Raw genomic sequence first — 13442 nt, 5'->3', positions numbered from 1 at the left:
TCTTACCTTGCGTTTGGGAGTCCTTCTTTTTGAGTTCTGGAGTTGAAATAAGCTGTTAATCCAATTGTGTTTTTGCCAGCAGCATGGCTAAGAAAGTGAAAAGTCGCAAGGAGCGAGAAAAAGCTCTTCCGGTAGAATCATTCTTTTAATTAAATGCAAGTTTCTACCTTCGTTTTTAAAGAAAAGAAAATGTAACAGCTCTATCATATCCCTGACAAGACTTCATTTTTTTCTGTAAAATCTACAAAACAAAATTATTGGACTGGGCGGAAACAAGCCAACTCATGTTTTTTTTCCTTTTCTAGACCTGCTGAGCGTAACCACAGGAAGCCTTTTCTAGCAATTTTTCATTTTATGATCGGCTTGACCGAGACGCCCAAGCGTCACCGAACCATGAAACGATTGGTTGTGTACCGGGGTCTCCTGTTTCCTTCCGGGTTTTTCCATGATCTGTCATCAATTTTGTGCTCCTTGCTTTCCACCGTATTCATCCGTCTTCAAACACTTTTCATGGTGACGTGACACGATCGTTTGCTTCATTTTTCATTATTTCGTGGCATCTGGCATCGTGATGATGGAAGTTGTTAAAATTCGGCTACTAGCCAGGAAACAGAGGCTGTTTCACACTATGGCGAATCGATATTGACCGCAGTAGCCAGCACTGGTTGCTATGGCGGCGGCACCTTTAAGATGGCTCACTTATGCAACCAAAAGTTATGGTTTTTTTTTCTTTATAAGTTCTAGAATTCATTCCAAACTTGTCACCATCGAGTAAATTCTGTAATTATTCAACACTTGGCCTTCGTCGTCCCGGTCCTGGCCCCGGAAGGTAATGCGAGCAAATGGCACAGTCCTCCATTAGCCGTTGACAAAATGGAAGAAAAACTTTCACTTCCTCATTCGTTGGTCAGAACCTGAGCGGCATACCAACGGCTGTCTGTAAATTAAATGGGAGCAAAGAGGAAAAGATTCAATTAACGGCACTCTGTGTCCCTCGCCATCGTCGCTGTCTGCAGCAAAAACGCTCCAAGAAACTCACGCGAAACTTTGCGGGAAAATTGTAAAACCTGGAACGCGATGCCTTAATGGTGGTGGCCGGGGATGGGGGAGAAAGGTCTTTTTGAACCGTTTAATTAACCACGATGTGTAGGGGCAACCAGCACACCCTCCGGACTCACATGACCCAGCAGGAGGAGCACCTTAGCGAGGATCTTAAACAAAATGAACCGTCTGTACGTGACTGGCGTACTGGAGAGCTTGGCACTCTCCTCTGTCGTGGAATCGTGGCCATTTTGCTAGACCACTTTTCGTTGGCCACTTTTGTCAGCGTTTCAGCACTGCACAGTTCATCGTTTGTCGGTGTTATGTTGTTAACGCCAGCACGCCTTGTGTACAGGAAGGCCCCGAAGTAAACGGATGTTGCTTAGTCACCTACCGGACAATTCCAAGGCAAACATTTTTCGCCCCTCAAATCCGCCATACTATCCGCCGGGTGCATTATAGCATTAACAAGCATATCAAGCGTAAAATGATTGGCTCTGATTATCGTACGAATCGGCGAGTTAGTCGTAGCCCTTCGTTCATTCAACCATGACAACAGTTTCAACCAAAAGCATGGTATCCGGCTAGACTCGCTAATGTATTCATTGGCTTTGTCGGGTTAGTCTCCACCGCCGATCCAGACACTTTGCTCCTTAACTCCACAGCAAAACACACACTCACAACCAGAAGACACTCCATAACATCTTCATCGTAATGCTCTTGTTCATTAGAACGACGACGAGCAGTGTTGAAGCTCTCAAGGTCCAGCTAGTACATGGAGTTCCGAGGGAATCGGAATACGCATTACCGACCGCACCAACTACACGCACCGTTTTCACATACACAGACAGTAAAGGAAAGTTTTTAGTACCAGCTTCATCTTTCCTTCCAAGCCAAGGATCGGGTGTCGAGTGTCGGAATGTTACTTAACTTTGCGACCAAAAAAGGGCGGATGATGACGGAATTGATAAAAGTTATCCGCGACGGTCTTCGGCACATACCCACATGCCCACAATTCTTCCTTTTAACGCCATTGGCCGGATGGCATTCCGGAGGGAGCGTCTAAAAAACCGAACAACAACGCGAACGCGTGCCACCACTTTTCCAACCAGTCGGGTCGGTCGGTTCTCCGTTTGAAGAGTGAAAACTTTCTAATCGTGCCCCGACACCGGCCAAAACTTTGAGCCCAAAATCGTGACCAAAGTCACAGAGTGAGAGGCGTGTGTACATAAATGAAAAATTCTGTCCGGATGGTGTGGTGTCCTGTAGCGACGTGAGTTTGTTGCGTGCCATTCGCGGCATTCGACCGAGAAAGAGGTTAAAAATAGAACGAGTTTAGCTTTTCTGTGAAGCGACTAATCGCTCTGTAATGAAGTCAACAGTCAGCCTCAGTCAGGCACCTCAGTTGGCCAGCAGTAATCGGTGTTAAATGATGGCATTGAATTGGAATCGGAAGTTCCGGGCCTGTATGTTAGAAAGTATACTAACTCCGTGATCCTATTCCAATTCATCTAATGTGCCATGCATTCCAGGGAAAAAGTTCGATAATTAATTTTCTCTAACTCTGTCTCTGCCTCTCGGGGTACGCATGATCGCGCATGAATCAGTACCCACCACAAGAAAAACCCTCATCGTTCATCGTGTAATCAACAACTTTTAACGGTTTAAGCGACAGCATTGGAAGCTGCCGCTTTTAAGCGTAACCTTTGTCAAAATAAACACTTTACACTTCCGAGGATCAGTTCCGGTTCCGGTTTGCTAGCTTCAACCGCACATTTTTCATTGCCCATCTGCCTACGCTGCCAGGGGTGGAGATAGAAACTTTTGTCTCGGATGCTCACATGGTCGTGCAGCGTCGATTTCATTCTCCGAATGGAGGCGCATGCAGGCGATGTTGCCTAAAATCCCTGTCATGTTGTGCATTCCTCCGGACTGCTGGACTGGATCAGTGAATGTGTCCCCGAGTGCTGATTGTTACGAATGCGGGCCTAACCGAAATTGTAGAGAAAGTTACAAAGTTATGCTATTGGCGTGAGGGACATTCTCTAGCTCTAGAGTGATAGTTGTGCCATTTACACGACACGTTATAGGAAGGTGATTTTGGTGGGTCGCTGCCTACGCTGTCCTTTGACCTTTTGACTGTAGCTGTTATCATCAGCACTCAGTGTGATATAAAGATGTCCTCTCATTTATCATCAAAACGAATGAATAATAATCACAATCATCATTTAAAATAAGTAACTTATTATCGAAAAATTTAGACCACATTGAATATTTGATATTTAATGTGACAATATTACGTTGGTTTACTCTCTTTATTTAAAAACGATCGCAAAGTGGACAACATGTATAAAAAAACGCGAGTGTCTTCTCCTGGTTTCATTTTGCCACAGATACAAGCACACTTTATAGTGCACAGCTTAGTTAAGCAAACGGTTACGGTCTTTTAATTAAGTTATTAAAAATAAATCTTTGATCTTAAATCTTTGCGGACGTGGCATCCACCATAAATAAGAAAAGTATCATAAATCGTAACAGAGTTGAAACTGTGGTAAAAATAATATTTCCAGCTCCAAGACATATGCATTGTATCAAAATATTGGAACATTTAACTTTGCTCATTTTTATTTTACTGAGTGTCTGTTCACAAACCGTACATCGAGGTATACACCGAGACCTATTAGTGATTCATTGGGATATTACGAAACATTGCCATCTTTTATCAAACCCGGATTGAGCTCCTACATTCAGAATAAGTAGGAGCCAGGTGACACACTTCCGACCGATCGGACTATTATTAGCTATGTATTAGCTGTTATCAGCAGCAATTCGCCCCAACCTTATCATTAGTATAGGGCTATAGAGGGTTATCATTATGAAACAATTTTTTTTCCCGCAAAAATATCAGGTTGTTTGATAAGTAAATGCGTTTTTTTATTGAAATTAAAAATCGTTTAACAACTAATATGCAAATCATAAGACTCAAAACAGTTTGTTAAATTAATTTCTTTAAATTCATACTCAGATCCTGAATATCAAGCTGTCTGTTATTGCTAGTATGTTTAACCTTCCTTTAACTTAATGCATTGCTATATGACGATATGCCTCAACTAATGCCTTGATTTCATCAAGTTCAAATACAGTCTGAAAACTTGTACATTGCTCAATTTTGAGTGAATTTTGATCCAGAATACGTGACGGTTTTTCTCTTCTATAAATAATAAAGTAAAATGTGTCGCAAATGCTCGCTTTAGGAGTTCACATTGAAGAAAACGCCACACATACAATTATAAACGGCGTAATTTCATTTCGGAAGGCAAGCAAAAAGTGAGAACTAATAAATACCAAAATGATACATTTGTAGCATTGCTAGAAACTGTTAAAAGATCATATCCATCTGAATGGAAAAAAAAGTAACTACTGATGAAACAAACTAATAGAAGGGTTTCAGGGAAATACTTTAGCAGAAGAAAGAGAATAATTTTCGGGAAAAATGAGATTGCAATGAGCATTGATAGTAGTACCTTAGGTCAGATATCGCTTATCGCATAGACGCATGAATCAGCCTCTCCTATAAGTACAGGATGTCCCTGCGTGCAGTTGCAATTGTGCTGTTGTTGTGCCGGCTTCGAAGAATCAACTGGACAAACCAAGTGAAATAATTGGAAGGAACTTGAATCAACGATGGAAAGTGAAGCCACAGTTACACCTTGTTCGTCGAAAAAACCCATTTTTGCCTATGTCAGCTCATGGGCAGCGCATCGTTCGGGACGAGGAAAGTTCAGCATCAGTGACATCGATCCAAAGCTTTGCGATTATCTGTTGTACGCCTTTTTCGGTATCAGTGAGAAAGGTATCGCTCAAAACGCTCGCCTCCTTTGGAGGGGACAAAGTTCCCGCGTCATCCTTTTCGTACGTGGCAGCCGATTCCAATTTGCGATCGACCTTTGCCGTCAATGCGAGAAGATTCTGTATGGCCCACGGATTCGACGGAGTCGATATAGCGTGGCATTATCCGAAAAGCGTTGATCGTTGGAATTTTGTCCTACTACTGCGTGCTTTGGCGACCGAATTACATGGTGCTGGACTCATCTTAACAGTGGCCGTCGCTGCAAGCGAATCACGAGCGTCGGATTCGTACGATATTAACTGTATCGCACGTCATGTAGATTACATCCTCCTTATGACGTACGATTACAACGGCTCGTGGGACAGTCACACTGGTCACAATGCTCCATTGTATGCCGGACTCACGGATACGACTGACGATCAACAAAAGCTGAACATCGACCATAGCGTGCAGCACTGGCTTCAAGAAGGTGCTCCATCTCATAAGCTGATACTAGGTGTTCCGGCGTACGGGAGATCCTTCCGACTTACCAATGCACTTGGCTATGGGGTGCGGGCTCCATCGGACGAGGCAGGAGATGCGGGACCGTACACCAAAGAAGCCGGTTTCCTTGCGTACTACGAAGTGCTTGATAACTTGCAAAACGGTTGGATCAAAGTCAAGGATGATAAGCAGAAGGTACCGTATGCATATTCTGATCGCCAGTGGATGAGTTATGATGACAATGAGAGTATTGCTAACAAGTGCAAGTATGTAGGTGAACATGAGCTAGGAGGGGTAATGATGTGGTCAATCGATATGGATGATTTCCGCGGTTCCTTGGGGTGTAAATATCCACTGTTGCTGACGGTTAATCAATGTATGCAGTTGTTGGAGAAGGCTTCTCGATTGTAGCATCGCAGTTTTGTTTGTTGCTTCATAAAAGCCTTAATGACTGTGAGCCTTTTTAACTCTGACAAATACAGGCGACTGTTGCCAATCCCTGGGCGCTTATACCTTACCATCGGATGTTCGATACATGTGTCATATTCTGGTAATAAAGGTATCGTAGGTAGCAACACAAAACATATTAAAAAAAATATTCCTTGTAGTTTGATTTAGGGCAAGATCAGATTCAAATTTTAAAACATTTCAATAAAAAGTAATAAAATGTAAACATGCTTAAGAACGTCAATAAACGGTATCGGGCTGTTAATCCGTGTTTTAAAGCATTTATTGCTATTACCATATCGCTCTAATCGCTCATGAGAAACATGTAAAGAATCTTGATAGCCTATCTTACCACGGAACATCGTCTGAGTGCTGTCGCAACTCAAACAATCTTCGGCAGAGGTACAGATATTGCTGATTTAATGTAGATAGAAACAAATCAACATATCTAGCAGAAATGTCCTCTCATTAATCATCCAAAAATTTAAATAATAATCACTCATTTAAAATAAGTAACTTATTTTCGAAAAATTTGTACAACATTGAGCATTTGATATTTAAAGTGATAATATTTCGTTGTCTTACACTCTTTATTTAAAAACGATCGCGAAGCGGACAAAATGTACAGGGTGCACCATCATGACAGGACCTGTTTAAATGTTGAATAACTTTGTCATTTTTCAGCCGATTTGGACATGTAAGCCAGTTTCTGAATCGTCAGTCTATGCCATTTTATAGATTTGCGACAAAAAAAAAACGAACTGAAATTGTATTGCAGTACACTGAACATAAATCTTTCAACTATGAAAACTGTGCGTGTTTATGCGTGCTTATGCACAAACCGTACATCGAAATATACGGAAACCTATAAGTGATTCATTGGGATATGACGAAACATTGCTATCTTTTATCAAACCCGGATTCACCTCCTGCATTCAGAATAGCAGTAGGAGCGAGGTGACACATTTCCGACCTGTTATCAGCAGCAGTTCGCCCGAACCTTATCATCAGTACAGGGCTATAGAGGCTTATCGTCATTGAATAAATTTATTTCCATCAAAAATGTTAGGTTGTTTCATAAATAATTACTTTTTTTTCTTAAAAATTAAATGGTATTTATAAATTAGTTGAATTGAATATTAATCAATAAAATATTTGATTTTGTTGAATTATTTTTGGACTTTTTTTTGTCATTGTCAGGATTTCTTTCGTGAGTCTATGAAAAATTGAAGAAAGTTCGATTTTACAGTGTCATCTTCCTTAAAAGTTTTATAATACAAAGAGTTCAGTAAAAATTCAAATGATCGGTGCATCAAACAATTCCTAGCAAATATTTTGGCGAAGGAATACAAATGTTTGTGGTTAGCGTTATCCTGACAATTGAATATTGACAATTTTTGTACGTTTTTCGTAGATAGATGTTTTTCGTAGATAGTTGATAGAATATGACCAGTTCTTGACAATAGACATTCGAATCAATCGTTTGATTACTAGTGACTCAAAAGTTACCTCATGCTCACAATGCAACTTTGACTCAGACTGTCTAGTAATGATCAGACTCATCATATGTTTTTTCAGGAACATTCATGGCGGTTTTTATTTTTTATAAATAACTAGCATGTCCGGCATATTTCGTATTGCCCCTATCATACTATGTGGATAATAGATAATGGGAATCGAATGTTTATCTGTTCTGCTCTGTTGTTATAAATTATTGAATTACTAGTTGACCCCGCAAACTTCGTTCTACCACTTGACTCTTGAAGCCTCCTTCACATTCTTCCAGTGTGATTTTAACTAACTTGATACATCCTTCCCCTACGTTAACCGTGACATTAATGAACATTTCAGGACGCTGAACATGGTCCAGGAAGGCTGGACATTAATCGGCCCATTCAATATTGAGTCATACTTCTCAACATGTGAATTTTCATGGATATTGATGTATAGAATAGACTCTTCAGTAAAGCTCCAACTGCAAAACAATTATGTGATTCGGGAGTTCACGCCCCAATGGAATTAATGTAATGGCTAGTGGTGGATTCAAGAACGGCTGTTTTACTATATTCCTGCATAAGTAAGCACAATCCAAGCGATTCCAGGAAAAAATCAATGCACCACAATGTTCGAAAAAAATAAGACGAAATTTTCTGTTTCTTGATAGTTGTTGTACGATCGATGATATCGCATGGATGCGGTTGAGAAACTGGAAAGCGATCCAAGCTAATGCCGATCTTTTCAAGAGTTACTCTTTGTTCTTCTTCAGCATTTTTAATGCTGAAGAAGTGATGATGTGATACATTCACATCCTTTTAAAATTGCGGCTTTCTTTTGAAAGATTCGATTTTAGTGGCGTTTGGTTTAGTTTGTTTATTATTTGCCATTCAATTGATTGCCATTGCCATTTTAACTGATAGTTTTGCTATATTTGATTATATCTGGACACCATTGCATTACATTACAAAAATGTTTGCAAGATCCAAGTGGGCGTTGAATCCATGAGAAAATGCAAAGATTTGTATGCTTTTCCCGAGCACTGAGGAGGCTCTAACAATGCCTATAGCACTCCCTGGCCCCAAAAACCATTGTATACAAAATTTCGTGTCAATCAGCTCAGCAGTTCTAAACGTTATAAACGAACAACGAAATGGGAAATGCTTTCTTTTATATTTATAGAAAGATAAAGATAACGTAAGTTGGGTCGCAAACGTGAAGCCCCATATACATTCTGTCAAGAAAGTACCGGGAATAGTCGATTTAAATCTGACTGGGATGTCAGATCAAGTGAATATTTTTTTCCTAGGTTAGTACAACTGTCCTTAATTATTACACTCACAATGAGACGAGAATGAAAAAGGCGAGAATGTCAAATCCCATACATTTGTGACAGCCTACTTGTATCTTTATATTTCCATTTGCATGGGATTTGACATTCTCAACTTTTTCATTCTCATCTCATTTTCAGCTTTCTCGCGCCCGTGTAGATGAAGTGTTATGCAAAATTTAAGCGCAATCCGTCAACCCGTTTGTTTACAGCAATTTTTTAAGTAAGTCGATGTCAGTAGTGAGCGGCGATTTGTTATCATGGGTTGACGACGTTGAACAACGAATTTGCTTAATGTTTTGTTTTCAAATGAAATGTCGTGCGCCAATGCATTGAAAATGTTGCACTACCAGTTTGCCTTGGTCTGGTCGTTCATTAACTTCCTCAACCGATGAAAACATCGATAAAGTGAAAGATATGGTGTTCGAAAAACATCATTATAGCTTCAGAGAGTTGTTTCATGAACTTAACATATCGGTTCATAACATTTTGATTCATTTTTTGGACATGAAACGTGTTGCAGCAGAACTCGATCCAAAAGAAGTTTTTTTTTTAAATTTTTTAATTTTATATTTTTCGCTCTAAAAAATATCATCGAACAACCATCGTATTAACCAGAATTAGTTCCCTGTGACTTTTTATTTTTCCCAAAACTTAACTTGCCCCTTCACGGCATCTGTTTTGAGTCGATTTAAGCCATAAAGCAAAAATCGCTGCTTACTACTGACATCGACTTACTTAAAAAATTGCTGTAAACAAACGGGTTGTCGGATTCCGCTCAAATTTTGCATAATTATTAAGGACAGTTGTACTAACCTAGGAAAAAAATATTCACTTGATCCGACATCCCAGTCAGATTTAAATCGACTATTCCCGGTACTTTCTTGACAGAATGTACAATAATAAACGAAATTGCGCAAACTTTTTCCTAAGGGAAACCAAAAATTATAATTAATAGATACGCAAATGATAAATTTGAAGCTTTGCTCGAAACAACAAAAAAATAATTATTTCCGTTTTTATGAAAAAAAAAAGCAATTACCTATGAAACAACCTAATAGAAGGGCTTCTGGGAAAAACTCTAGCAGAAGAAGCGAATATTTTTTGGGGATATGAGATTGCAATGAGCATTGATAGTATATCGCCGATCCGATATCGCTTATCGCGCTGAAGCACGGAATCAGGCTCTCCTATAACAGCGCTAAAACAACGCCTTCTATATGTTCCTGCGCACAGTTTAAATTGTACTGTTGTCGTGCCGGCTTCGAAAAGTGAACTGGACAAACCAAGTGAATTAATTGGTAGGAGCTTGAATCAACGATGCAGCGTGAAGGCACAGTTACACCTTGTTCGTCGAAAAAACCCATTTTTGCCTATGTCAGCTCATGGGCAGCCCATCGTTCGGGACGAGGAAAGTTCAACATCAGTGACATCGATCCAAAGCTTTGCAATTATCTGTTGTACGCCTTTTTCGGTATCAGTGAGAGAGGTTCGGTGACAATTTTGGATCCCTCACTCGACCTGGAAGATGACGGTGGACGGGGTAACATTCGTCTGTTCAACGAGTTGAAAACTGCCAATCCATCGCTCAAAACGCTCGCCTCCTTTGGAGGGGACAAAGTTCCCGCGTCATCCTTTTCGCAAGTTGCATCCAGTTCCAATCTGCGATCGACCTTTGCCATCAATGCGAAAAGATTCTGTTTGGCCCACGGATTTGACGGAGTCGATATAGCGTGGCATTATCCGAGTGAAGGTGATCGTTGGAATTTCGTCCTACTACTGCGCGCTTTGGCGACCGAACTACATGGTGCCGGGCTTATCTTAACAGTGGCCGTCGCTGCAAGCGAATCCAGAGCGTCGGATTCGTACGATATTAACTGTATCGCACGTCATGTAGATTACATCCTCCTTATGACGTACGATTACAACGGCTCGTGGGACAGTTACACTGGTCACAATGCTCCATTGTATGCCGGACTCACGGATACGAGTGACTTTCAACAAAAGCTGAACATCGACCATAGCGTGCAGCACTGGCTTCGCGAAGGTGCTCCATCTCATAAGCTGATACTGGGTGTTCCGGCGTACGGGAGATCCTTCCGACTTACCAATGCACTTGGCTATGGGGTGCGGGCTCCATCAGACGAGGCAGGAGATGCGGGACCGTACACCAAAGAAGCCGGTTTCCTTGCGTACTACGAAGTGCTTGATAACTTGCAAAACGGTTGGATCAAAGTCAAGGATGATAAGCAGAAGGTACCGTATGCATATTCTGATCGTCAGTGGATGAGTTATGAGGACAAAGAGAGTATTTCCAACAAGTGCAAGTATGTAGGTGAACATAATCTAGGAGGGGTAATGATGTGGTCAATCGATATGGATGATTTTCGCGGTTCCTTGGGGTGTAAATATCCACTGTTGCTGACGGTTAATCAATGTCTGCAGTCACTTACGGAGGATTCTCGATCGTAGAATCGTAGTTTTGTGTAGCACTGGGCTCTTTCAAGAAATTATAACCCCCTTAAGTTTAATTCTTCTGAGGGTATGATTAGATTTTATATGCGAAACATCTTTATGAATAGTAACAACATGTAAACCATTCGTATGCAAAGAAATAAACGTTATCAGTTGGTTAACCCGTGTTTGACGCATTTAGTTTCATCGAACCGTAATACACCTAGGGCCAAGCTACAAAAATTTTAAACAGTAATGATTTGATACAAATCACAGCAATGTCTGCTGGAAACATTTAAATTAATGATTCATAATAAGTCATTTGAAATAAAGTACTTAATTTTGGAAAACTTGGAATATCTCGACATTGAATATCTCATATCCCAAGAGGTAATTTTGTATTTGGTTTCTCGCCTTATTTCAAAACTATCGCCCATCGATTCTTACTGCTTTCTCTATGCATTTTGAAAACAGGACAGCAATACGACAAGGGGGAGGGAAGGGAGGTTTTTCAGAAAATATATTGTTTTTTCAGAATCCACCTCCTACTTGACTCGAGAAAAGATTTAATTGAAACGATTACGATAAGGCATGTGACTGTAGAAAATTCATGTCGCACTATATGATTTATTGTTTCAAGACGTAACATTGAAATAACCCGAATAAGAAGGAATCTGATAACACAGTCCTGTGCGGCCTTGGGATGTAGGCTTCTAGGAAGTAATCTCTTTCGGGGAAAAGGAGCTTGCAAATACAATTCGTACAATTTTATATCCCCACAAGATTATCGCATATCGTGATGCAGCAATAGTCAAGATCTACTATAAGTACTAGACGCAGACGCGCAGTTGCGATTGTGCGGTTGATTTGCTGGCTTCGAAATATATAGTGGACGAAACACGTCAAGTTATTGGAAGAATCTTGAAACAAGGATGGAAAGTGGAGGCAAAACTAATTCGTCTTATTCGTCGTCATCGAAAATACTAATTTTTGCTTATGTCTGCTCATGGGCAGCCAAACGTTCAGGACGGGGGAAATTCAACATCAGTGACATCGATCCTAATTTATGCGATTATCTGATCTATGCATTTTTCGGCATTGATGAGAACGGTGCAGTAATATTTTTAAGTTCCCAGACATTCCTGGAGGAATGCAAAGGACAGGGTGCAATTCGTCAGTTCAACCAGTTGAAACGTGATAATCCATCGCTCAAAACACTAGCCTCCATTGGAGGGGAGAAGGTTCAATCGTCAACATTCTCGAAAGTAGCATCCAGTTCCACCCTGCGATCGATCTTTGCCATCAATGCGAGAAGATTCTGTAAGGCCCACGGGTTTGACGGAGTCGATATAGCCTGGCGCGATCCGAGTGACGGTGATCGTTGGAATTTCGTTCAGTTGCTGGCAGCTTTGGCGACCGAACTACATGGTGCCGGGCTCATCTTAACAGTGGCCGTTGGTGCAATCGAGTCAAGAGCGCCGGATTCGTACGATATTAACTGTATCGCACGTCATGTAGATTACATCCTCCTTACGGCGTACGACTACAACGGCTCGTGGGACAGTTACACTGGCCACAATGCTCCGTTATATGTCGGGCCTTCGGATACGACTGAATCCCAACAAAAGCTGAACATCGACCATAGCGTGCAGCACTGGCTTCAAGAAGGTGCTCCATCTCATAAGCTGATACTGGGTGTTCCGGCGTACGGGAGATCCTTTCGACTTGCCAATGCATTTGGCTATGGCGTGCGGGCTCCATCGGACGAGGCAGGAGATGCGGGACCGTACACCAAAGAAGCCGGTTTCCTTGCGTACTACGAAGTGCTTGAGAACTTGCAAAACGGTTGGATCAAAGTCAAGGATGATAAGCAGAAGGTACCGTATGCATATTCTGATGACCAGTGGATGAGTTATGAGGACAAAGAGAGTATTTCCACCAAGTGCAAGTATGTAGGTGAACATAATCTAGGAGGGATAATGATTTACTCAATTGACACGGATGATTTCCGCGGTTCCTTGGGGTGTAAATATCCACTGTTGCTGACGGTTAATCAATGCCTGCAATCACTTACGGAGGATTCTCGATCGTAGAATCGTAGTTTTGTGTAGCACTGGGCTCTTTCAAGAAATTATAACCCCCTTAAGTTTAATTCTTCTGAGGGTATGATTAGATTTTATATGCGAAACATCTTTATGAATAGAAACAACATGTAAACCATTCGAATGCAAAGAAATAAACGTTATCGGTTGGTTAACCGGTGTTTGAGGCATTTAGTTTTGTCGAAACAAAATACTACCATGATTGAAAAAATAACCGTAATTTTTTATTTATCAATCGCGG

General features: G+C 41.0%; 3 protein-coding genes across 3 annotated transcripts; all 3 read left to right on the top strand.

Moving 5' to 3' along the window:
- The first annotated feature begins 4725 nt into the window (after nt 1-4725).
- Nucleotides 4726-5785, top strand: LOC125959243 (acidic mammalian chitinase-like). Its single transcript, XM_049692056.1, has 2 exons — nt 4726-4894; nt 5142-5785. The coding sequence occupies exons 1-2, from the start codon at nt 4726-4728 to the stop codon at nt 5783-5785; spliced, it is 813 nt and encodes a 270-aa protein (XP_049548013.1).
- A 4180-nt stretch (nt 5786-9965) lies between these two features.
- Nucleotides 9966-11125, top strand: LOC125959242 (acidic mammalian chitinase-like). Its single transcript, XM_049692055.1, has one exon. The coding sequence runs from the start codon at nt 9966-9968 to the stop codon at nt 11115-11117; it is 1152 nt and encodes a 383-aa protein (XP_049548012.1). The 3' UTR covers nt 11118-11125.
- Nucleotides 11126-12031: 906 nt separating this feature from the next.
- LOC125959241 (chitotriosidase-1-like) lies at nt 12032-13192 on the top strand. The gene has a single exon (XM_049692054.1). It carries the CDS (start codon nt 12032-12034, stop codon nt 13190-13192), a length of 1161 nt encoding a protein of 386 aa, XP_049548011.1.
- Nucleotides 13193-13442: the final 250 nt, after the last annotated feature.

The sequence above is a fragment of the Anopheles darlingi genome, chromosome 2 (genome assembly GCF_943734745.1).
Source record: "Anopheles darlingi chromosome 2, idAnoDarlMG_H_01, whole genome shotgun sequence".
NCBI lineage: Eukaryota > Metazoa > Arthropoda > Insecta > Diptera > Culicidae > Anopheles > Anopheles darlingi.
This window is presented reverse-complemented; position numbering and strand designations above follow the sequence as displayed.

Coding starts and splice junctions, on each gene's coding strand:
- LOC125959242 (XM_049692055.1), top strand. CDS start 9,966: ATGCAGCGTGAAGGCACAGTTACACCTTGTTCGTCGAAAAAACCCATT.
- LOC125959243 (XM_049692056.1), top strand. CDS start 4,726: ATGGAAAGTGAAGCCACAGTTACACCTTGTTCGTCGAAAAAACCCATT. Junction 4,895..5,141: donor TTTCGGTATCAGTGAGAAAG/GTATCGCTCAAA, acceptor TCATCTTAACAG/TGGCCGTCGCTGCAAGCGAA.
- LOC125959241 (XM_049692054.1), top strand. CDS start 12,032: ATGGAAAGTGGAGGCAAAACTAATTCGTCTTATTCGTCGTCATCGAAA.